Genomic DNA, 23,312 nt, shown 5'->3' on the forward strand with positions numbered 1-23,312 from the left:
TGTCAAATAATTCTTTGGATCTTCATCGTCGTCGCGAAGCCATCGCAAGCACTCACGACCCACCACCCACGACAATCCCATTACAACCTCGTCAATATGGTGCGCAAACTCAAGCATCATGAGCAGAAGCTCTTGAAGAAGGTATGAACCACCTGCTCCACTCCACCACCGTTGCGCATCGCCGTCGGGACCGCCGCGCGAACAGCCGCTATTCTCGCCATGCCCAGCGGCGCTCTCTCCTGTACATGGAGAGACAACGACTTGTTAAGAGGCACTAACACTTTTGACAGGTCGACTTCAACACCTACAAAAGCGATAATGACCACCGAGAAGCCGCCGTCATGCGCCGCTACGCAATCCAAGGACGCGACGACTACCGAAAATACAACCAGCTCGCCGGCTCATTGCGACAACTTGCACACAGAATCGCCAATCTCGACCCATCAGATCCCTTCCGCGCCAAGCAAGAGGATCTGATACTGGAGAAGCTGTTCTCGATGGGCTTGCTAGGTACTGGTGGCGGCGGCCGTGGAAAACTATCCGATGTCGAGCACAAGCTTACAGTGAGCGCATTCGCACGGAGGAGATTGCCTGTCGTCATGACCCGGCTACGTATGGCGGATCATGTACAATCTGCTGTCACACTCGTTGAACAAGGGGTAAGCACACTGGACGTCGAACATGATCTTTATAGACCTGGCCTCTTTAGACACAATCAGGAACTAACAGACACACAGCATGTAAGAGTTGGAACCGACGTCATCACAGACCCAGCGTATCTGGTCTCGAGGAATATGGAAGATTTCGTCACATGGGTCGATTCCTCCAAGATTAAGCGCAACATCATGAAGTACCGCGACAAGCTGGACGATTTCGAACTCGAGGCCCTATGAGATTTCCGTTTCTTTATTTGTATGGCGTTTGTGGATACAGCATTTGAAGGCGTTACGACATACTCGCGATATCCAGCTATGGCAAAAATTGATCTTTGTTCTTCCACTTATACCTGCCATCGCAATTCAAGTACGCAGCGTATCAGATGATACCACGTCTCATCCTACGAGAATGAGCGAATGCGATCACATGTCCTTTCTCAAGGGCGTTCGCATACGAGAACAGAGCTTGGAAGAGATGCATTGGATGGATGGCACACCATGCGCTCGGGGGGACACTAAAAAACCCACAGCAATGCGAACTCCAGTGCGTAATCCTCCGCTGACTGTTGCACACACAGGACAACGATAGCCAACACCGGGTATACTAAGTCGGCATTGGCTATGTTTTTCCGACTGAAGGAGCCGTGACCAATCATGTTCCCTCACTGACGCCATACGACATGCAGTTCTTTACCCAAACCGGCAATGACAGTGCTTATGCTCATATCGGTACAACGCTCCCAAGTGTACTAGAATTTTGAGACGCTTGCATGTGCATAAGTGCCATGTCGCTATCTCCACGCATGGGTGGGGATGTTTGGGGTGAATTCCGGGGTAGCTGACGGATCACACTAGGAACAGCGGGACGGTATTTATGACAGTGCTGATCCTCCAGCTCTGGATTCGGATATTTTTCAGTACTTCGTAGTACTCTTCTCCATTGTCGCTTGCTACGCTATGGCTGCGAAAGGAGACCGCGAGCCCTCGGTGGCACACATCGAAGCGCTCGAGCACAGCACGAATACATCGGATCACGACAATTACATCTCCAGCAATGACGCCAACGAAGAGATCATCCGCCATCTACAAACCACCGGTGAAGATGTCGGCATGACCTGTGTGTAATGCCCAACATCCGGACTGGCCACCAGTCATATCTAACTCATTCCAGTTCGCACATTGATGGCCGCCGTGTCTATGGCCATGTGCTACAACGCCTACCTCTTTACCCTCCTCATCCCACCAGCGATCCTCACGTATATCAATGCCGATCTTGGTCCAGATCCTAGATACACCTGGATTACGATATCGTGGAACCTTGGTGGCGCGATGTTTGTCACCGTTGGTGGACGACTTTCAGACATCTTTGGCAGACGATGGTTCTTCATCGCCGGAGCTATCATTCTCATCATCGGCAGTATCGTTTCAGCAACCGGACAAAGCATCAACCAGATGATAGCCGGCGGTGCTTTGTTTGGCTGCGGTTCAGGCTTCCTGGAGATGGCCTTTGGTGCTGTCCAAGAGATCGTGCCGAGCAAATATCGTCATGTTACCATTGGGTTGTTCGACGCTGCTTCCATCATAGCGCAGATTATGCCGTTGGTCAGTTGGGTCATCATCAAGCAGACGGGCAACTGGCGCATCTGCTACTATGTTATGATAGGCTTCCAGGCTATTAACCTTGCCCTTCTGATCTTGTTCTACCACCCGCCATCCTGGAAGGATAAGAAGGCTGAACATGGTAAGACTGCTGGACAGCTTCTACGCGAATTCGACTGGCTGGGTCTCTTTCTATTCCTGGCTGGGTGTACACTATTCATCGTTGGTGTCAGCTGGGGTGGATCTCAGGCTCCTTGGGTTTCTGCTACAGTTCTCGCGCCTATCATTATCGGACTAGTGACCTTGATCGGTCTTGGATTCTACGAGGCCTACTATAATCTGACGGCACCACTTTTTCCGCCGCGTCTTTTCAGAGCACTTCGCCACTTTACCGTGCCGATGTTAGTCATGGCCATAGGCGGGTATGTTGCTCCACTTGACAATAAGGCCTATGCTAACGAATTACAGAATGCAATACTACTCGAACGCAACTCTGTGGCCACGCCTATCCCAACTCATCTACGCCACCGACGAGATATCCAAAGGCTTGTATGCCGAAGTCCTACCTCTCGGAACCATCATCGGTGGCATCATTGTGGCTTTCAGCAAGGTCATCGGACACCAACGTTGGGTCATAATGTTCGCCGTCGCGTTACAGACAGCCTGCGTCGGCGCCATGTCCACATCTACAATGGACAATCCCGTCAAGTCAATCATCCTTACAGTCATCATCTCGACATGTACCTCTGTCAACCTCTTGAACGGCATGGTCTTGGTAGGCTTCGGAATCGTATATCAGGAAGATATAGGCACGGCAGCCGGTCTTGCGGGAACCTCTCGTTTACTTGCTGGCGCTGTCGCTACCGCCATCTTTGGAAACGTTACGAACAACAAGTACGGAGACGCCTTACCTGCGCGCGTTCGTGCTAATCTTGCCCCCTTCAATCTCTCCTCGGATATCGTCACTAGGTTGATCACCGCAGCGAGAGCGAACACAGCTGCCGGGTACCAAGCTATCCCAGGTATAACTCCTGCTATTCGAGCTGCAGCCAGTTTAGGGAATAAGCAAGCATACTTGGAGGGTGCGCATTTGTCGTATCTAGTGGCCTTAGCGTTCGGTCTGCTGGGAGTGGTCGCCGCGTTCTTCATTCCGTCGGTAGACAAGAGAAAGTACACCAGTAAGACCGTTGCTGTACAGAGACGCGACAGGAAAGAGTTGCAGGAAAAGAAGGTCGCGGGGACTGTAGGGCCATGAGTTCGTTTGCTCGTCGAGCTGCGTCCTTGTGAAAAGTTTTACATCAGCAATTACATGCGAAGTATTACCGCACCATCTACATAACATCAGTGTCGCTTTCAAAAGACACGATCCCATGCTCAATCTTTCTTCTCGCTCGCATTTGCACCAATCTCGACATCCGTCTTCGCCCAGTATTTGCTAAGATCTCCAACAGGCGGGCATACAGACCAGCGCATCTCTGCAGCCATAATGACGAAGAGCATGTACCAGCCCAGCAAGCCTACTATGAACAAGAGCGCTCCACCAGCCTGTACGCATCAGTAACGACCCCTCAAAAATGCCACCAGTGTAACTCACCTTCTGCAACTTCAACGCCTTATCAAAATCCCCCGTACTCAACGCCCAGTACGCTCCACTCAACACCCAAGCCCCGACCGTCACAAATCCGAAGATACCCGCAAAGACCATGTTGATCCGGATAGTAAAGAGCCAAAACGTTGCTAGCGCAAACCCCCAAACAAGCAAATACAACGCAATGACCGCGTTCATCTCCTTGCTCACCATTCCTGCCGCTGCATCGCCAGTCGGTGAATAGGCGGCGGCGAGACCGAGGGTGGGCAGTTGCAACATACCGAAGGAGAGCCAGAAGACGGCGAAGAGACCGCATACCATCATGGGGAAGAATTGGGCTTGGATCCAGAGGAAGATTGTGGAGAGGGTTAGGAGGAGGGGGCCTGTGAAGAAGAATATGCCGCTGTGAGGGGGTTAATAGGGGGAGTAGGGGGGCATGGGAGGAGTGAGGGGAGTGGGAAGGGGTGAGGGAGGGAAGGACGTACACGACTGCTTGCATTCCGGCGGCACCGCCCCAACCCATTAGTACCATGGAGAATGTGAAAGTTGAGATGACGAATCTGCCATTCTTAGTATCGACACCGTCCACTCCGTAAAGAGGGTCTCACCCCAAGAAGCCCAAAGGTGTCGCATTAGCATATTTTCCGACGTTCTCATTTGCATGTGGTGTCTTCGGCGCGAGATAGAGTTTCTCGAACAGCTCTGGGCTGATTGAGATGTTGGTTGATGTGTGTGCGAGATGTGGCTCTTTGTCGATGCGATCGGAGTCTGTGCTGTGCGAGGTCACTGTTGTTGTCGCCATGGTGGTTGTAGTAGGTATGCTTGCAATACACGGGTGATGCAGAGTAACTAATGTAGTACTGTAGTAACCATACGATGGCCTTGTAGCTCGAGCACAAACTCAGGGTACTCCACGCTTATCAACTCGAGAGCTTCCCTGTCCGCCTTCGCTCACCACTCCTCCTCCACACGCACATGCACAGTGGGGAACACGACATCTCGAGCGCCCTCTTCTTGGTCAACCACTCATCCATCTCACTCCCCCGTCTTCCAAGCCGTGCGCCTCGGTCTCCGTGTACACTATTCGATATTCCCATTCGTTCGAATACCGCCGCCACGGCTCGGTCTGTACGCAGCTGTCTCCCAACTGGCTGGATATATATCACGATTACGCCGAAAAGCCTCCTTCGCTACAGCTTGCTTGAGAGAACATGAAAACAATGGTCAGCATGTTGAATGCGGTGGTGGAGGTCGGGTGTTCCCCGCTCGCTACCCTTGTGCTGGGCTTACCCGGCAATTTCTGAGACGATGGTGATTGGCTGGGATGGGACGGCAAGACGTGCCTCGCGGCTTGGGTGTGATAAGCGGGAGCTGCGACACCGTGCGATGGCCGGATGGAGATTGGTGGGGTGATTCGGGGGTGGGGATCGAGATGGGATGGGATGCGGAAAGGGTCTGGGGTGAAGATGGGTGGAGTGGAGGTATGAACTGCGTACTTGGGTGGCTGCGGTGGTGAGATGGACTAGCGACATGTATGCGCTTAAGGACCTGAACGCCACACAGATTATCAGGATAAAAATGGTCGCACATAGTTTAGGGTGCGAATTCGGATAACTCTCGCGAAAGGGGTGTTATTGCAATATCTACAAGAAGGGTGGAAGTAGCGGAGCAAGTATGTACATGTCGCCCCCCAAAACAAAGTGGAGAGCAGCGATGACAAGATATGTATGAGAAAGAAGGGGTAAAGTCAGAATAGGGTTGAAGGAGTGTGAGAAGAGAATACAAAGTCTAGGGAAGGCCGGACCGCTGCCAGCAAACGTCGCGAGTGGAAGAGCATCGCACCGCCTATAGCTGGACGAAGTATTGCTTGCCCTCGGAGTCTCCTGCGAAGAGAGAACAATTCCGTGCTCAGCCTAGTCCAGCATGAACGACGAGGTACCCTCAACAAGAGGAGGCCAACGCTTCTTAAGACCAGAGTCGTCCTGAGGCCAAACATCCGTCGTCCCAGCCTTGTAAGCAGCCCAATTAGCGCAATTCTGCTTCCACTCAGAGCCAGCAGCCGGAAGATTGATTTCGGATTTGCGCTCCAGGAACTGGATGCCGAGGCCCATGCCGACGTGGAAGGCGATGTGGCAGTGCATGAGCCACTGGGGAGAAGGAGTTAGTATTTGTTATATCAGTGGCGATATTGGGGGATGGTTGGGATGGTTGAGATAAGAGTGTTTACTTACAGCACCGGGGTTATCAGTCGGATATGCGAGAACGAGCCACCCACTCCCTCTGAGCTGAACAACGTCGCGACGCGGTGGGTTGGTGAAGCGAAGCGAGCTGAAATGCGTTGCCATGCTGAATTGGCCGTCACCGCCGCCAAGGACATAGCTGTCATGGCCGTGAAGATGGATGGGGTGGGCGATGGGCGGTGCTCCTACAGCTTGTTGTATGACCCAGTAAGTCCAAGTGGATGCCGATGTTGATGGTACCTGCACAACGTTGTAAGATTGCGGGATACTGTTGTTGTTCTCTGCAACATATTGGACGGTCGGCTTTCCGGGGTCGATGATGATGGACGTGCCGTTGATGGTCCACAGAACTGTGTTGCCATTTGCTGCTACTGGACCGAAAGCGACGGGGAGGTTCTTGGCTTGGGCGGCGAATGTGGTGCTGGGCACGTTCTTTGCGACTTTCGGGGTGGTGATAGGATCAGCGCAGATTGTGAAGGGGTTGGTTGGAGCAGTTGAGGTGGGATCAGCCACTGTCTGTCCTTGGTACGTGAAGATGGCGCGTCCTGGGAGAATGGAGCGTGACTGGCAAAGGCCGTTAGCGTCGGCGCGGAACCAGTAGTTTCCAGCTGTTTGGTTGGCAGTGATGATGACGTCGTAGCGTTGGCCGATACCAAGTTGAAGGTGAGTGGTGTTGTATGGGACGACGGGAACGAAGTCGTTTGCAATGACTTGGAAGGGATGGCCGTCGAGGTTAACAGTCATGCTGGTGTCGACTGCAGTGTTCACAAGTCGCAGACGATAGCGCTTACCCGCTTGCATCGTCACTCGATTGTAAGCACCACCTCCGGCTGCGTTCTTAGAAGTGCCGTTGATCAGGATGTTGTCGGGTACTGGGGGACCCAGACCAGCCTGTCCATTCTGGAATGCGATGGAGGCTGCTTGAAAGGCGGTCTTGTAAAACCAGTCTGTAATTGGCATAACTCCAAGGTCCTCGTCATAGTTTGCGGTGGCAGGACCGTTGACAATGAACGTTCCGACAACTCCATCTCCGTACTGATGCGAGAAATGCGAGTGATACCATGTCGTGCCGTATTCGGTTGCCTGAAATTCGTACGTCTTGAGGTCACCCGGTGCTACCGCACATTCCGTTACCCCGTTGACACCATCCTGGATGTTCTTGTTGAGCATGCGGAAGCCGTGCCAGTGGATGGAAGTGCCATTGGATTGAAGCATGTTGCGAACAGTGATTCTGATGGTGTCACCCCAGTTGGCAACGATGGTGGGACCCGGAGTTCTTCCATTGATCAACATGCAAACCCTTGACCCAGCACCGTCAGGGTTGCAAGTTGTATTCTCGATGCGTAGATTGTAGGAGCGAACCACACCGGTATTAGGCCATGAGGTGTACATGTCCGTAGAAGAGTTGAATCCACTGGTCCAGCAATTCCTCGTAGTGGGACCATTGACACACGCCGATGACTGACGTTCCTCGAGGCCATCTCGTTTTGGCGTAAAAGGCGCGAGCTCAGTGGTCTCAGACGGAATCGCTATCGCGGTAGTTACTGGAACGAGAAGGCCCAAGAGAGCCGTCCCGAGGATGGCAAAAGACTTCATTTCAGCTTAATACGATGGAAGTAACGAGTGTTGAGTGATAAAGATCGACAGAAAAGAAGACAACAGTGCGAAGCGAGGACGCTGCCGAAGATGCTGCTGTGGAGCAATGGAGCAGAGCGTTTGAGCTCTTATATCTGATTTCATGACAGATGGTTTTCATGCTTCAGCACAGATGATCAATAGTCCTTCTGCTCACTCGACTGCTTCCGCAAACGCCATGGCGGAATACGGACCCACCCTTTCGCCATGTCCACGAATGAAGACAATGATAGTATGACTTTGAGCTGCGAAGAACGGAGATTTGACATTCGGATGTCGTATTGTTTGGAACGCCTCGCTCGAATGTGAATGTGGGCAAACGGTGATGGAGATGGATGACCTCGTAGTCATACACGAACACAGTCAGCATGGGTATTGATCGCTCACTCCTGACTAGGGCACACCGTATCTGCATCAGGCGGCGGGAAGGATGCGGCAACCCAGTGCCCGAAGCAGCTACGCTTAGATCACACGTCGTGGCTTGCGCAAAGTCCGCAGCCAACCCGCTCCTCTTGTTTGTACGTTGGAGCTTACTCAGCCGTGAGCCACCATCGGATTGTAGTAGGAACATTGCAAAGGGCTGAAGTGGCGCGAAATTAATGACTTGTGAATGCGCGTGCTGGGAAGCCTGTCGTCTGAATCGTATGTACGACTAGAGATACCAGAAGTTAGTGTTGCTGAGACAGGTAGCAGCTTCTGACGCCACGGACAGTTGAATGCGCGTATCATCAAGTCTGTGTGTTATGGTAGATTGATCGGTATCAGAATGACTGCGTTGCGCGAGCGGAGTACAGTGGTCGACCCTCGGGGGTGCGACTAGAGCCTAAGGAGAAGACTGCATCATCACGAGGAGATACCAGTGGTCTGTATACTATCATCTGATAATATTGAGATGGGTTTTGGTGTGTGAGCTTGCCTATCTCTGGTGTCTTCCTCGTTCGCATGGCTCAGTCGGAGATAGACCATGAGAAGGCGCGCCACAGCTGATGCATCTGAAGACCCGAGGATAAGCCTCCTCTTCCATTAACATAGCAAGGGCCTGGAGTGGTGTTTTCGGATATCTTGTCGCGTGATGCAAGGTCTAGATCGCGAGGAAGCGAAGTCCGGCAGCGGGCAATCCAACGGACATTATGCGCGCTCCGATCAGCCCACTGTCTCCTGACAAGGTAAGAACCCAAACATTTACACCTTCTCTTGTTCTCTTAAAGCATACTAGCCGTAATATGGTTGTACTGAAGATTTCGGGTCCGACGTTAAAGATGTTGCAGCTAATGATGTCGGTACGCGGAGCGAACCAAATGGGGCTTCAAAGTTGGGTTCCACGTGCGCAGTCATGAACGTTTTCACCCTGGTTTTGATGTCTTCTTGCGAATTTCTACGGATGTTGGGCTTGCGAGCGATTGTCGAACTGAGTCGTGGTGGATAAGTCGGTGAGCCTAGCGGACTCCGGCATCACCGGTAGCCTTGCGTCGACAATGTGGCAAGATAGGGGTCATGGAGCCTCTTTAGGTTCGAGGGCGTATCTGTGTCCCTGCTTCGCTACAGACTGTGGGATCCATGACCGTCGTCTGGCGTGAACTCTGGTCCCGGCAACTCGTAGCCATCGAACGAAAAGCCAGGTGCGACCGTCGTGCCTACCAGCGTCCAGTTGCCTAAACTGGTCGCCCGCTGCCACTGGTTTTCTGCGATGATGACTTGCGGAGCCTGGTCCCTGAAGATGTCGCTACCTAGAATCTGCTTTTGAGTCGCAGTACCGTTGTTCCACGAAAGCTCAAGCTTCAGAGGGGCGCCAGCGTAAAAGTGCCATATCTCGACAGCATCGGTAACGCGATGCCAGTAAGATGGACCAGATTGGCCTTCGAGTAGGTAGTAGATGGCGGTTGAGTATGAGCGATTGCCGATGGTACCGGTATCTTGAAAGGTTTGTCGAAAGTAGCCCTTCTCTAGGTTTGGCTCGAGGTGGAGCTTGGCGATGACGTCTTTCGCGTCGGCACATTCGCGATAAGCGGCAGTCAACCCTAGCAGCGATGCGGCCAAGTAAAGTGCGAGTTTGTGCATATCTGTAGTTTTCTGGCAGTTGTGTCGCAGAATTGGAGGATGACCTGCAAAGTATCCTTTGTCGAAGAAACCGGCGCATGTTGATGCTTATTAGTGATGCCTTCGTAGCTTCCGAGCTGGCGGATACGATCGTCACGGATCTCGTCACGTCATCTGAACTCGACCACCACATTAGCTTCACGACATCACAGTACCACAGCAAGAGCGCAATGAAGAGAACGAGGAAAACACATCCCAGGTCGCCTCAAGTGCGCGTCCGGGACGACACCTAAATGCCTAAACGCGACAAACCCTTGCACGCGCCCTTATCGCACGCCGCATGCTGTACACAACGATCTCGACACTTCATTCGATCCGATCTGCGCACTACTGTGCAATGGAGAACCCGGATCTGCCGTTTATCGCCGAAGACTTTCACTGTGGAGATCCGATGGCGGGGCGTCGCACTGCAGTAGTCAGGTAGACTGGAAGGTTAAGTATTTCCTCCTTGTACACCGTGGGAATCCCGCCACTTTCGCAACCCTACGCCTCTTGCTAGCCTCTGTATATTCTCCAGCCTCTTTTCCTGTCTTCCATTGCCTTGGGTCTGCGACGCCATGTTTCCACGACTCATGCTGCCCTGTTGGCTGGCAGTCTCGTCGTTTGCGATCTCAGTCGCGTCGAGTGTAACACCAGAGACAAAGAACTTGTTTGTGGATGCTGATCTTTTTGAGGCTATTGAGTAAGTGTCCTGTACCACGTAAAACCTGAACGCATAGCTGACAGTGCAACAGCGATACTGCAGCCCTGCTCCTCGCGTGCACTTTGCCGAACACAAACCTCCTCGCTGTGAACATCAACGTCAATTCGACATACTCTGCCTACGCAGCGTCAGCCATCGTGAACCACTACGGCTATTCTTCCGTCCCGATTGGGTTGCCTAGACCCTACACGAACATCACATCGCCTGAACCATTCGGAGGAGAATATGCAAGCAAGGTCGCTGCTGGATGGTCCGGCGGCTCGGTGCCTAATGGGCAGGTTAACAAGACTTGGGATCCAGTAGAGCTCTATCGGAAGACGCTCGCGGAAGCGAAGAACAACAGTGTGACTGTTGTCTCGATTGGTTTCATGGGATCGTTGTCTGGCCTTCTCAATACGACCAGCGATAAATACTCCGCGTTGGATGGATACGCGCTTGTTAAGGCAAAGGTGAAGGAACTAGTGGTCATGGGCGGCGGTTACTCGCAAGAGCCAGCCATCGATGCGGAGTACAATTTCGCGATTCAGAACGCTCCACACGTCATCAACACATGGCCCGATTGTGTTCCGATGACCTTCCTTGGCGCAGAGGTGGGCGTCGAGGTCCTGTCGGGCGCACGGTTTACTGTGTGTGGACCCCCGAATGACCCAGTTAAATCGGCTTGGGAGTACTGGGGGTCTTACAACACCTCCGAATACTCATGGGACTTTTTAACCATGGTCTATGCGGGCAGGGGCCTGGGCAGTTGGTTCGAGTACGGAAACGAAAATGGGTACAACTTTCTGTTCCCAAATGGCACTAACGTCTGGGTGGAGGACGAACGCAGGACCAGCCAGCACTACTTGAAGCTCAAGGCCTCGAACGAGACGGTTTCCAAGGAAATGGACAATCTGCTGCTGCGCGGCGCGTGGACCCACGCCCAAGTGGACTGAAGCCTCATACTATCGAAAGAAGTGTTCTACTAAGCTCAAGCTCTGCAGGCTTTTCAGCGGTTCGCACGGCTCGTAAATATCTTCCAAGACAATCTTCTTTTTCACTTTCCAGACTTCCAGGTCTCAAGTATAACAGTCGCATTTTCCTACGAGCCAGCAATGAATACTATCCTTTCTATCACCCATCGAAACTTTGTCTACGCTCCTTTCTCAGGCTCACTACTTCTGAGCATGCAGAGCGCTGACAGCCTTGAGTCGAGGCCGGAACTGGGTGCCGATAGTCGATAAGACGGGATGCCATTTCTGGTAAAGATGCGCCCTGCCAAGTGCGGATTCCGCTTGACGCCAAGCTCGTCATGTGGCGTCGTAATCGTTCACCACAACGTTGTTCCCTCAAGCCTTACCGACAAAATCCCCATTGGTCGGAACGCTCAACAATGTTCAGGCGAGCTACGACGAGACTTCACGTGCTTTCTTGGCTACCCAGAACGCCCTGCCGCGCTCCACTGCCAAGTATAGATTTAGCTTCCGCCGAGAAACCAACAAGCGCGTGTGCCCACAATGACATCGTCCCAGACATGTCTTCTTGGTTAATCTTGGGTAAACATACAACTCCATTTCTCGGCGCGGCCGCCCCGTGTCTGATCTCGATGTATAGTTACATACGCCAACCAGTGCAACGGAGAAGGATGGTGTGGAGAAAACATGGGGATTGTCACCCTGGTGCAGGATTTGACCCGCTCTTTGATGGAGAAAATGCGGGCGTGAACTGTGCCCCGGATACCCTATATAACACGACCTGTCATGGTTCCCAGGCATCTGGTCGTGTGTCCTTTTACTCCTCCACTTTGCGATCAGCATCTCCACTCCCCCCAGGAGATCCCATCTAGACGCGATACTTGTGATCAGTCGTCACCATGTCTCGTCGAAAGCCAGACATCGAGGCTACCGAGCCCAACTTCTCATCATCGGGCAGTGACAAGTCCGACTTTGGTGCCGGACAGCATCATGAACATGCCGGCGCTGCTCCGCAGCGAAAGGCTTCGGTCGCCGCAAAGCTCAGGAACCCCCTAGCCGGTTATAGCGAGGAACACGTCCTAGCCGACGTCGACGCATGGTGTGTTGAGAAGGGCCTACAGGAGTACCAGGATGAGTTCCGCAAGGGCGCCCTCATTGCTCGTGTAGGTCAACGAGACGATGGTTTTGAATACGTCAATCAACTGTCCACCGAAGAGAAAGACTGGCTGCGACACGAGGTTACCCATCGGTGGTCTCAACCTAAAATGCTGTATTTCTTGGTTGTGCTCTGCGCTGGATCTGCCATCGTGCAAGGAATGGACCAGACGGCTGTCAACGGTGCTCAGGTCAGTTGCTTTGCCGTTCCCATCTTATCATTTCCCGCCACTAACATCTTGTCCAGGGATTCTACTTCAGAGAATTCGGAATTACAGAGGACCAGGTGTGGCTTCGAGGTCTGCTTAACGGGGCTCCTTACCTTTGCTCTTGTCTCATCGGATGCTGGTCCAACGCACCCCTGAACAAGTTCTTTGGCCGCCGTGGGACCATCTTCATCTCTTGCATCATCTCTTTCATCACTGGTATTTGGATGGCGGCCGCTGAAAGCTGTGAGTAAAGACTCGCCAATAGACGTATGAACTGAGAGCTGACGATTACGATAGGGCCAAACCTTCTTGTCGCGCGCTTCATGCTCGGGTTTGCTGTCGGCGCAAAGTCCTCGACTACGCCTGTCTACGCTGCCGAATCTGCGCCAAAGACCATCCGTGGAGCCCTCACCATGATGTGGCAAATGTGGACCGCTTTCGGAATTATGCTGGGTTTCGTCGTCTCCGTCGCATTTCAGAATGTTACAATCATTGGCGGTGAAAATTCGCCATGGAGGTGGATGTTGGCCTCCACCAGTATCCCCCCGATGATTGTCTGCGTCCAAGTATACTTTTGCCCAGAATCGCCGCGGTGGTAAGTTTCCGACTCGCAGTTCATTGGCCTTGCCTTGAGCTAATCTGAACCAAAGGTACATGGAGAAAGGCAAATACGACAAGGCGTTCAACTCACTTTGTCGACTACGCGCGCACAAGATCCAAGCTGCACGCGACATGTACTACGCGTATAAGCTTCTTGAGATTGAAAACGCGGAACGCGAGGGCCGAAACCCGTTCAAAGAATTCTTCATCGTCCGTCGCAACCGTCGCGCTGCACAGAGCGCCTTCTTCGTCATGTTCATGCAGCAATTCTGTGGAGTCAACGTATGCACTCCAGATCCCTCGATTTCACTTGCTATCTCAGTCGCTAACAGTAGTCTTAGGTCATCGCATACTACAGTACCTCCATCTTCGAAGCTGCCGGTTTTGACACGCCCCAAGCTTTGCTCGTATCCATGGGCACCGGCGTAACGAACTTCCTCTTCGCGATCCCAGCAATCTACACCATCGATACATTCGGCCGCAGGAACCTTTTGCTTACGACCTTCCCTCTTATGGGTCTGTGTCTTCTTTGGTGCGGATTATCCTTCTACCTACCCGAGAACCCCGATGGCACGCCATCCCCGCAACGTCTTGGATCCATCGCCGCCGCAATCTACGTCTTCATGGCCGTCTACTCCCCCGGTGAAGGCCCCGTGCCCTTTACATACTCTGCAGAAGCATTCCCACTTCACCTCCGCGACGTCGGCATGTCCTTCGCCACAGCTACCTGCTGGGGCTTCAACTTCATCCTCTCCCTCACGTGGCCGGCTCTTGAGGCTGCTTTCACACCAACGGGTGCGTTCTGTTGGTACGCAGCTTGGAACTTCTTCGGCTTCATCTACGCCTACTTCCTCTTGCCTGAGACTAAGGCACTCACGCTGGAAGAACTGGATACGGTCTTTGATGTTGGTAACCGCCAGTTCGCGGCTTACTACACGAAGAAGTTGCCGTGGTACCTCAAGAAGCGTGTCTTGCGACAGGATGTCGCGCCCATGGAGCCGCTGTTTGAACTCCATGAGCAGGGTGGGCATGCGGATTATGTTGACGAACCGCTTGGTGGTGGGGGTGGTGCTGCTGGCGTGGAGGACAAGAAGATTGTGGAGAAGGATGAGGTGACGAGGAGGTGAGCGTCTTCCTAGTGTGAACACTACAAGTGTTGCAATCTTCACCTTTGCGCATTGTTGTCGTGAGGAGGAGAGTTTCTAGTTGAGTTTTGATGAGTTTGCTTTTGCGCTCATCTGCGACTTCGTTATACCCGTGTTGATGATAGTATCAACAAGAAGAATGAGATATCCTTGTTTGCCTTGACTACATAAGCGTCTTTTCATTGGAATGACTGAGCTCGCATTCGTGAATGCATTAGGACACATGCTTCAGTTGAGTCTTCCCATATTGATTTACCACCTGACTAGGGCCGAATGCATTCGAAAGCTGCAGAACCGGGAATTCTATTGGAATTGCTGTGGGATTATAAAACTCTCCAAAAAACAGACCTAATCATACAAGATTCCTGCCACCGCGGCATTCTACTCCGCTTTCGCCGCAGCAATCTTCAAAATCTCCTCAACACTCTTCCTCGCATTCTTAGGGTCCTTGGCCACCGACTGCCAAATCTCACCATGCTTCGGTTCCGCCATAGCAGCCTTCGAAAGCGCCTCCTCCTTCTTCTCCTCTGTGCCGTGTTGTTCCAGGAACTTGTAGTACCAGACCCAAGCATCGCCGTAGTCGCTGTCAAGAGTGACGGCTTTGACGAACCATGTTGCGGCTTTGTCGAGACGGCGCTCGCCCCAGAAGATGCGGGCGACGACTACGAAGAGAAGTGGGTCTTTTTCAACTTTCTTGATGGCTTCGAGGGCGCGCGGCTTACGCTGGGTGCGGCCTTCGAGGTGCATGATCTTCTCTGCCCATAGTAGACCGGAGTTGGGGCATTGTTGTAGGGCGCCGGCCATGAGCTGTTGGGCGGCGCTTGTGTTGTTCGCGCGACGCTCGAGACGGACTTGCTCTAGGAGGATTTCTGCGCTCTTGGGGTTCTGTTGGCGACCACGGTCTAGTGTTGATCTGGCCTTGACGACTGCACCTTGCTTTACTTGTAACCGGGAAAGGAGGATATACAAGACGGGTGCCTTTGGTGCGGCACGTGTGCCAATGTTGAATGCCTCATGAGCTTCCGGAAGCTTCGACAGCTGCTCATAGACTTGCCCCTTTATGGCGTGTAGTTTCCAGCTACCGGGCCAGTTCTGCAGACCTTGATTGCAGATGTCGATCGCCGTCTCGTAGTTCTCCAGTTGTCGTTCGAGGACGGCTGATTTCATGTAGATGCGGTCCGTAGCAGCTGATTCACGAGCAATCTGCAAGAAGCTACGTGCTTGCTCGTAGTTACCAGCGTCGACCTCGAAGTCAACAGCGCGAGTGTATAGCATTTCGTTGCCGGGTAGAGCTTCGAAACTTCTGCCCAAAACTTGACGGGCACCTTCAGGGTTCCCTGACTGCCACATCTCTCGGGCATATTGCAGCCAGAGTGACTCCGAGTTGGGACAGGCATTAACTGCTCGCTCTAGGACACTGAGGAGGGTATCTGTTGTACCATGATGCTTTTCGAGATCGGTGGACGCGTGCCAAACCGTTGTACTGTATGGGAAGATGGCGACAGCAAAACCGAGAATGGCTCTGGCTGTTTCCGGTTTGTTCCTGTTGAGAACACTCCTGGCATCTTCGAGCCAAACGTCTCGACGCTCGTCGTCTTCGTCAAGACCCCAGCCCACAGTCGCTTTGATGATTGCAGCAGCTGTGCCAGTGTTGCCTTGTTCCTCGCATATCTCAGCTTGAGAGAGCCACTCTTCACGCTTGATCATAGCGTTCTCCTTGATCAGAGACTTCACAGCTCGGGTCATGATCATGTCCAGCATGTCCACTTTGCCTAGCTCTTCTTGTAACCTGCAAGCATGAATCCAGATTGCCCAACTGGTAGGGATGGCTTTGCGAGCCTTGTTGAGAATCTGCTGCGCGTCTTCCGGTTCAGAAACCCTGGCGTATGAAATCCACAATTCTTCGGAAAGAGGCACGGTATCAGTAGCTTTGGCGAAAAGTAAGCGGACTGCATCAAGCTCTTCCGTGTCGTTGATGAGAGTCTTCCATAGCTCGACACTCTGGGGGTTGTGGTCGAGAGCTTGACGAGTGACCTTTTTCCTAGACGCCGGAGTTTGTTCTAGATCGATTGCGGCTTGCCACAACTTCACAGCCTTGGGATTCTGTTTGATGCCATTGGCAGCAATAATCTTGGCGTTGTGGAGATTGTCCTTGTTCAGCCTGATCGCTTCCTCCCAAACGACTATCGATTTGGGACAAAGTTCGCACCCGCGAGCAATGACCTTTTTGGCTGTGTGAACTTTCCCGGCCACTTCTTCGAGTCGCGCCAACGCAACGTATCCCGGACCATTGTGTACGTTAGTCTTGACAGCCGATTCTAGCAGTACGCGCGCGCGGTTGATGTCCTCAACTGGAACTTCCTCGCCCATAGCTTCCTTTTTGTTGAGCGCCGTCATGTATCCCTTGGGGTCCACAGACGTCGAGGTTCCAGAGGTCGTTGTGGTTTGTGTGCCAGGGGCGCTTGCTGCTGTGTCGAGCCGTACAGTCAAGGCAGACAGTTGGGCAGCTCCGATACTTGCGAGATTCGTCGTCATGCCGTCAGCGTCCGACGATATCGTGGTATCAAGCTCGCCGCTCTTGGATGCCGCGGCCAAAACACTGTCCGGTACGGCGTAGGACCTCGAATTTGCCAGTCGAGCTTCGCGTGCGCGCTTCGCTTTACCCGTCATATCTCCGACCTCGGGCAGGGCTGCCCATTCTTCTTCTGAGACGCCACCGAGGGCTCGTTTTAGATCGGCAAACTGGAGCTGGATCTTGGGGTTGTTTCGTTCGTATTCGTCTCGTTCTTGTTGCTCGCGAGCTTCCCTAGGGCGGACATCGGTATCTGTTCGTGGAAAAACACACGATGAATACTTCGAAAATAACGATAGAGGGGAGGGGAAGAGGCATGGGGTAAATGAAACTAGGGGTACTAACCTTCTGGCTCTGCGTCGCTTGTCCATCTTCTCGTCAACTTCTTGGTATATGCGGTCGGCTTCGTCATCGTCCTTGTCGTAGTTCATGCCGCTTGAGAAGAGACCGACTTCATTGTCGGGATCTTGAAATCGATCCTCTTCTTCGTCCCTCTCTTCTTCCTTCTTTTCGGTGACACCATACGCCGAGGGAGCTGCCTGGCCTAGCGATGCTGCACGCTTCGCTAGCATCTCCTTCATCTGCTCCTCCGAGGGACCCTCCCGCGCGGGACCGAGATCGCTTCGCGTTGTGAAGCCAGTGGCTCCTCTTCCGAGGCCAGCCACATAGTTCTCGGGCGCGGGCATCGACAGGAAGTCGCGTCGACTCATCTTGGCGGTGGTTCTGGGGATGTTGACCAGATGTGGTGGTTGTAGGCTCTGGCTGGAGCGCGGCGCAAGTTGCGCAAGGTTTACGATGTCGGAAGGAGCAGCGGTCTAACGGAAATTGTGGCGGTATCACAGGGAGAGAGTCGGTGGTCGCGAGTGGGGAATTTCCTAGTGGAATCAGCAGTGAATTGCGTGGCAGTGGTGCCGAGGCGGCGTGTTTGAATCGTTGGTCGCGACTTGGATAATAATTTGAGCTAGGCAATCGCGTGTCACGTGCGCGAAGCTCAGCCAACGCTAACCCAAAAGGTGAGTTTGCGACGAGCACACACAGTAAGACACATGCACAATGGCTATGAGTAAGCCTTGCTACAGCTAGCGGTGTACCCAGACCATCGGTTGGAGACAGAATGAAAGAATCATCTGTATTCTGACTACAAACTGCTGCACGAAATAGTACCTAGGTATTCCAGCAACCACACGCGTATCTATTCGTTACCACGTGATACACCCTGCTCATCAACTTGTCTATCGTCAGCAATCACGATGCCGTCTTCTGTTGTGCGGGCGCCTTTCCATTTGAAGCTTGAAGGGCATAACGGGGTGAGATTGGCGGTAATGGTGGAACCGGCTCCTCTGGCGTATCGCCTCTCAGGTTCCTTCCACTACAGCAGGTTAGCATACGTCTACACCAATGTGATTATGATTCAGCTTGCCTCTTCGTTTTCCTCAGTTTTCCTCCGAACCACTTCTTGAAACTCCGGCTGGAAGAAGGGCGTTCTTGTTCCTTGTTGCGGGTTGAATCCGACTGTGCCATGCTGCTCCTGTGACTTGATACATGGCTGGCTTCTGGGGTTATGTCGTCGTCTTCTTCCTCCAGCGGCGGAGCCCATCTCTCGACATCGCCATTGACTACTACGAACCACCCCAATTTCTCTCCTGGCGCCACCTTGTCCCGGAGGTCTGCAATGGCCGCCCACTGGTCATCTCCCAGCCCCGCTCCCCTCATCTCCTCCACATCTGCTCCGAGTCTGATCTCATGCACAACATCGCACACATATGCGTATGGTTGATCCTTGACGGTGAGATCATCGGGGTCGTACTGTTCGATGAAGCGTAAATCAGGTAGCGCAGCCATCTCTTGGGGCCATTGGCTCTTGAAGTTCTGTATCAGACAGGCTGTGGTGGCAGGAGCCATTAGCCATTCCGGTGCAGCATCGTCGAGATTCTGCAGAATAACATGAATGCGAATTTGGGCGCGGGGCCACCGAAAGCCGTGAACGAGCCAGGTTGGCATGGTGAGGTGAAGTGCTTTTCGTCTAAAGTCTCCGTTTCGGAAGAGGAGTGCCGTAGGATGAAGTCGAGCCAAAAAGCAACAATTAACGATTAGTTAGGATGTACCGAACGATGATGCAGGCATTGGTGTGGAGGATGGCGTCTTCAGCAAAGTTTTAGTTGCAAGTAGTACATGGTCTTACACGTCCTGTTATGTAGGCAGGGATCGCGTCTTGGGAGCTCATGCAGAGGTCTAGACGACTTCCGCAGGGAGGTTGGGACAACCTTCCGCGAGTGGGCGCACGCTAGGAAGAAGCAACGACACAATTGCTGCAAGCGTTGGCTCAGGAGAACGAGACCAGATCGACACCGTGAACGCGATGAATCTGGGAAAAAGCCCCAGTCGCCTTTTTGGTCTATGCCAATAGCAGTGTGGGGGAGCTGGGGTGAAGGCAGGCACCATGGTTTGCGCTTGCCTCCCCGCTTGACGCTAATGCAAGGCAGCTCCCGTTCGCGTCGACGGGTACCGCGATGTTTCCGCGCCCGACCTCGCTGCCCACAGTTAAGAAGCTCGCCAGTCCGACCATGTGCGGCGCACTTCACTCTCTGATCTTGTGTCCCTGAGGTCTATCACCATGCCTCTGTAAGTATCGCGTCACCACACTTTTCACATCACAGTCGCTTACAATCTCACAGGCATCTGCTAGGCAAGAAGTCATGGAACGTCTACAACTCGGACAACATCGCGCGGGTCAAGGCCGACGAGGCCGCCGCTGCTGCCCGCGAAGCCGCTGATGACCAGCGCAAGCAAGAACTCGATGCTGAGCGACGCGCCGCCATCCTTCGAGGCCGGACGCCCCCACCATTGCCAGCAGAAGAACCCACAAAGGCGCCGTCATCAAGGCGCTCAGGCAACACGGATGATCGCGGTCATGACAGAAAGAGGAGGAGGCTTGCGGGTGAGGATGATACCGACGCTGATATACGCATGGCCAAGTCCATCACGGCTCGGCCTGAGGAAGAGGCAAAAGACCCGAAAGTGCTGAAGCTACGGAGCACCGCATCCGATGCCCCGTTGGAGGACCACACCGGCCACATTGACTTGTTCCCGGTGGACATGAAAGAGGCCATCAAGCGTGGGAGGAATGCGGACGCAGAGAAGGAGAAACGCAGGAAAGAAAAGGCCATCGAAGACCAATTCACAATGCGCTTCTCCAGTGCAGCAGGAAGGGGTGGTATCGACCGACCCTGGTACGCTGCCGTACAAAAGCCTGCACCCACCACAGGTGAGAAGCAAGATGTGGCACTCTATGAAGGCTTCACAAACAAAAACGTCTGGGGAAACGAAGACCCGCGTCGCAAAGAACGGGAGCAGGCGCGCATATCGACGAACGACCCTTTCGCATTCATGCAAAAAGCACAGACACAGCTGAAGAAGTCGAAGCAGGATAGGAAGCAATGGGCTGCAGAACGCGACCGTGAGCTAATGGAGCTACGGTCAGCCCAAGAGCGGGAGGAGAGGAGGAGTCGACATCTCAAAAGGAAGAGGCGGGAGGCGGACGACGACGAGCATCAGACACCCAAGAAGGAGGCCTGCTCATCCTCGCGCCAGAAGCATCGCCATAGGAGCCCGAGTCGTAGCCGTGACAGGCACGAGCATAGGTCTTCGCATCGCAGCGACAAGCGACGAGCTCATAGTAAGAGTAGGGAACGCGAGGGAGACCGCTACAAACACCGTGATCGACGGAACGAGGAGCTTCAGAAGGCTTTCATCTAGAAGCGAGTCACTGCACTTCATATGAGTGCAGATCATTACGGGCAACTCGTTTGGTGTCCTATTACCATTCATTGGGCTCAACATACTACGATTATGAGAGTGTCGTCAGAAATGAGCTCGGCCTCTAAACAATCGAATTTCCATCCTAGTTGAGCATCTTGCACTTCATCGCTACCAAACTTGGACTTTCCATTATCCATTCCTAATTCGAACTTTCGCTGACCAGTTCGAGAAGCAAGGCTGCGTGATTGTACCCCTGCTTCCAACCTCCAAAGATGTTGTGCTGAATGGGAAGAGCAAGTGCGCAGTGCCGCTAGATCATCCCGACCCCAGCCATCTTTGTACGGGGGTTGATCAACGCATAGCAGTGGTGTTGAGATCGAATGAGTCGGGTTGTGGATTCTCATATTGACTGCTTGCTGGTGACTGCAGAGACCTCAGGCTGACTGAGAATCTTGCATTCGTGAGACTGGTCGCCACATCGTTCAGTGAGCTGAGTCGCATTGACTGTGTCAGGTGGTAGTTACAATCGGGCGCAGAATAAATCAATTGATAGCGTCTTACCGGTTAGCTTGCAAGACGTGCCTTCAGTCGCAGTTTGTCATACTACACATCCTCTTCAACGAGGTTATGCGGCACAGCTCGCATGCCTTCCTCGGACCACTGTGCCGTCTGATCCGGAGGGGCGACTATCTACCAGAATACACGACACGTCTCCCACGCATCTACAACACATCTACACGCGATTGAAGATGGACGACACCTCAACAACAAACAGTGTAACGTTCCAAGTCCTCTATCGCAGTCCCTTCCGCTACCTCTACATACCCGGCCTGTACATCCTGCTGCTCGGTTCCCTCACCTTCGGCCACGCATTGCACACGGTGTTCACACACCAAGACCCAGGCGGATACTACAAATTCTTGATCTGGCTCGTCCTCGTATTTGGGTACTTCGTATCTCAAGCCGGCGCCCATCTCTGTGTGATCTGGCTCACCTTCGGAGACCTACAGTTCCCGGATATGAGAGGGAGGCACATAGTCATGACCAGTTCTGAACAGCGCACAAACACGGTCCTCCGAAGCATTGCTAAGTCCATTCCGTGGCGCTACGCGTATATACCTGGTCTGTCTCTCGTCGTTCTCGGCATCCACGTTCTTACGCAAACACTGCGCTTACATCAGGCGCATTCTGGTCCTGCGGACTGGGATACGATGTTACACGTTCATTCTCGCACGGTGCAGGGAGTGTCTCTCGAATTGGCAGGCTTTGTTGTTTGTATGGGGTCGTATGTCTTCAAGGGTGTGGAACTGGAGGATGTAGAAGAGATGCAGCACAAGGGCCAAGATATCAGCAATGGGGGCGCTTTTGAACGGAAGGTGAGCGCTGATAGCGGGCATGACGGTACGCGTTGAACGATGGATGTACGTCATGGAGGTAGGAGGGTGTACCACAGTTCCACTTTGTGGAAAAAGGATAGCCTACATACTCAAATATTAAGGTTAGAACGGGCTGGAATAGGCGCAGTAGTAGTAGTAGTAGTAGTAGTAGTAGTAGTAGTAGTAGTAGTAGTAGTAGTAGTAGTAGTAGTAGATAGTAGGGTTTCCTTAGATAGTATAGAAAAGAGTCGGTTGGAAGAAGTTCTAGCAGGTAGCTTCAACTGCGCAGCAGGGTTGACGTAGCTCAAATTTGGTTCGACAGCTTCGAGACTATTGATCATACGTTTGAAGTCCTCTTTGCTACACACTATATATTAAGGATCGGTACTAGTGAGCGCAGCGGTAGATGGTTAATTCGGCTGGTGAAGTGTTACACTGCGCTCGGTGCATATCAAGTGCAGACGAGATCGCATGAGACTACTGTAGCCTTAGATGTGTATCTTTCGGCGAAAGCGCTCAGTAGGTACCTAAGTTTGGCTGCTCATGCGGTGATACCTAAGGTGTATGTAGATCACAAGCGGCCTATCTTAATGTTGAGTTGTGCTAGCGGTGGCTTGCTGTTCGACAGCCTTGAACGCATCGTCGTCTTTCGTCATTTTAGTGTCCTCCGCTGTGCCACTCGGTATGAAAGACTTTCCAAATACCTGCGCGGTCTGAACAAGTGGATGTGAGGTATCTGTCAGGGAAGGCCAGTAACCCATCTCAGTGTTCAATAACAGTTCGAGGGTCCAACATCGGGGGGCAGCCACGCAGCAGAGCATAAACAGAGTTGACGGCCCAAGGCCCCCCATACTAACGCCTCGTTGCCTGACATCGTGATTGCGGGGGTCGCAAAGGGATATTATCATCCAGTATGTCGTCGACTATGCAATAGTACAGATCGTGGAAAACGCAAACTTGTGTGCGACCCAATCGGAAAGAGCGCGGCGGGAATTGCGGGAGCGGGGGCGTTGCACCCAGCCACCAGG

At 52.9% G+C, this 23,312-nt stretch overlaps 11 protein-coding genes across 11 annotated transcripts; 6 read left to right on the forward strand and 5 right to left on the reverse strand.

Moving 5' to 3' along the window:
- Positions 1–96: 96 nt before the first annotated feature.
- On the forward strand, positions 97–893 carry IMP3 (Small subunit (SSU) processome component; the record flags this gene model as incomplete). Its single annotated transcript, XM_051450685.1, has 3 exons — positions 97–141; positions 291–659; positions 738–893. The coding sequence occupies 3 exons, from the start codon at positions 97–99 to the stop codon at positions 891–893; spliced, it is 570 nt and encodes a 189-aa protein (XP_051298200.1).
- A 720-nt stretch (positions 894–1,613) lies between these two features.
- J4E86_010187 (uncharacterized protein) lies at positions 1,614–3,510 on the forward strand (the record flags this gene model as incomplete). The annotated part of the gene is made up of 3 exons (XM_051450686.1): positions 1,614–1,773; positions 1,828–2,677; positions 2,724–3,510. 3 exons carry the CDS (start codon positions 1,614–1,616, stop codon positions 3,508–3,510), a joined length of 1,797 nt encoding a protein of 598 aa, XP_051298201.1.
- Positions 3,511–3,629: 119 nt separating this feature from the next.
- Positions 3,630–4,645, reverse strand: J4E86_010188 (uncharacterized protein; the record flags this gene model as incomplete). Its single annotated transcript, XM_051450687.1, has 4 exons — positions 3,630–3,800; positions 3,850–4,246; positions 4,329–4,403; positions 4,452–4,645. 4 exons carry the CDS (start codon positions 4,643–4,645, stop codon positions 3,630–3,632), a joined length of 837 nt encoding a protein of 278 aa, XP_051298202.1.
- A 1,111-nt stretch (positions 4,646–5,756) lies between these two features.
- J4E86_010189 (uncharacterized protein) lies at positions 5,757–7,679 on the reverse strand (the record flags this gene model as incomplete). Its single annotated transcript, XM_051450688.1, has 2 exons — positions 5,757–5,990; positions 6,075–7,679. The coding sequence occupies 2 exons, from the start codon at positions 7,677–7,679 to the stop codon at positions 5,757–5,759; spliced, it is 1,839 nt and encodes a 612-aa protein (XP_051298203.1).
- A 1,578-nt stretch (positions 7,680–9,257) lies between these two features.
- On the reverse strand, positions 9,258–9,776 carry J4E86_010190 (uncharacterized protein; the record flags this gene model as incomplete). Its single annotated transcript, XM_051450689.1, has 1 exon — positions 9,258–9,776. The coding sequence occupies one exon, from the start codon at positions 9,774–9,776 to the stop codon at positions 9,258–9,260; it is 519 nt and encodes a 172-aa protein (XP_051298204.1).
- A 596-nt stretch (positions 9,777–10,372) lies between these two features.
- On the forward strand, positions 10,373–11,450 carry J4E86_010191 (uncharacterized protein; the record flags this gene model as incomplete). Its single annotated transcript, XM_051450690.1, has 2 exons — positions 10,373–10,497; positions 10,550–11,450. The coding sequence occupies 2 exons, from the start codon at positions 10,373–10,375 to the stop codon at positions 11,448–11,450; spliced, it is 1,026 nt and encodes a 341-aa protein (XP_051298205.1).
- Positions 11,451–12,367: 917 nt separating this feature from the next.
- On the forward strand, positions 12,368–14,559 carry J4E86_010192 (uncharacterized protein; the record flags this gene model as incomplete). Its single annotated transcript, XM_051450691.1, has 5 exons — positions 12,368–12,814; positions 12,871–13,075; positions 13,130–13,427; positions 13,483–13,714; positions 13,774–14,559. 5 exons carry the CDS (start codon positions 12,368–12,370, stop codon positions 14,557–14,559), a joined length of 1,968 nt encoding a protein of 655 aa, XP_051298206.1.
- A 399-nt stretch (positions 14,560–14,958) lies between these two features.
- Positions 14,959–17,859, reverse strand: J4E86_010193 (uncharacterized protein; the record flags this gene model as incomplete). The annotated part of the gene is made up of 2 exons (XM_051450692.1): positions 14,959–17,383; positions 17,495–17,859. The coding sequence occupies 2 exons, from the start codon at positions 17,857–17,859 to the stop codon at positions 14,959–14,961; spliced, it is 2,790 nt and encodes a 929-aa protein (XP_051298207.1).
- A 535-nt stretch (positions 17,860–18,394) lies between these two features.
- Positions 18,395–19,150, reverse strand: J4E86_010194 (uncharacterized protein; the record flags this gene model as incomplete). Its single annotated transcript, XM_051450693.1, has 2 exons — positions 18,395–18,518; positions 18,570–19,150. 2 exons carry the CDS (start codon positions 19,148–19,150, stop codon positions 18,395–18,397), a joined length of 705 nt encoding a protein of 234 aa, XP_051298208.1.
- A 613-nt stretch (positions 19,151–19,763) lies between these two features.
- On the forward strand, positions 19,764–20,905 carry J4E86_010195 (uncharacterized protein; the record flags this gene model as incomplete). Its single annotated transcript, XM_051450694.1, has 2 exons — positions 19,764–19,771; positions 19,825–20,905. 2 exons carry the CDS (start codon positions 19,764–19,766, stop codon positions 20,903–20,905), a joined length of 1,089 nt encoding a protein of 362 aa, XP_051298209.1.
- Positions 20,906–21,657: 752 nt separating this feature from the next.
- J4E86_010196 (uncharacterized protein) lies at positions 21,658–22,320 on the forward strand (the record flags this gene model as incomplete). Its single annotated transcript, XM_051450695.1, has 1 exon — positions 21,658–22,320. The coding sequence occupies one exon, from the start codon at positions 21,658–21,660 to the stop codon at positions 22,318–22,320; it is 663 nt and encodes a 220-aa protein (XP_051298210.1).
- Between the last annotated feature and the right edge of the window lie 992 nt (positions 22,321–23,312).

The sequence above is a fragment of the Alternaria arbusti genome (assembly GCF_024043155.1).
Source record: "Alternaria arbusti strain BMP 1465 chromosome Unknown scaffold_20, whole genome shotgun sequence".
Lineage (NCBI taxonomy): Eukaryota > Fungi > Ascomycota > Dothideomycetes > Pleosporales > Pleosporaceae > Alternaria > Alternaria arbusti.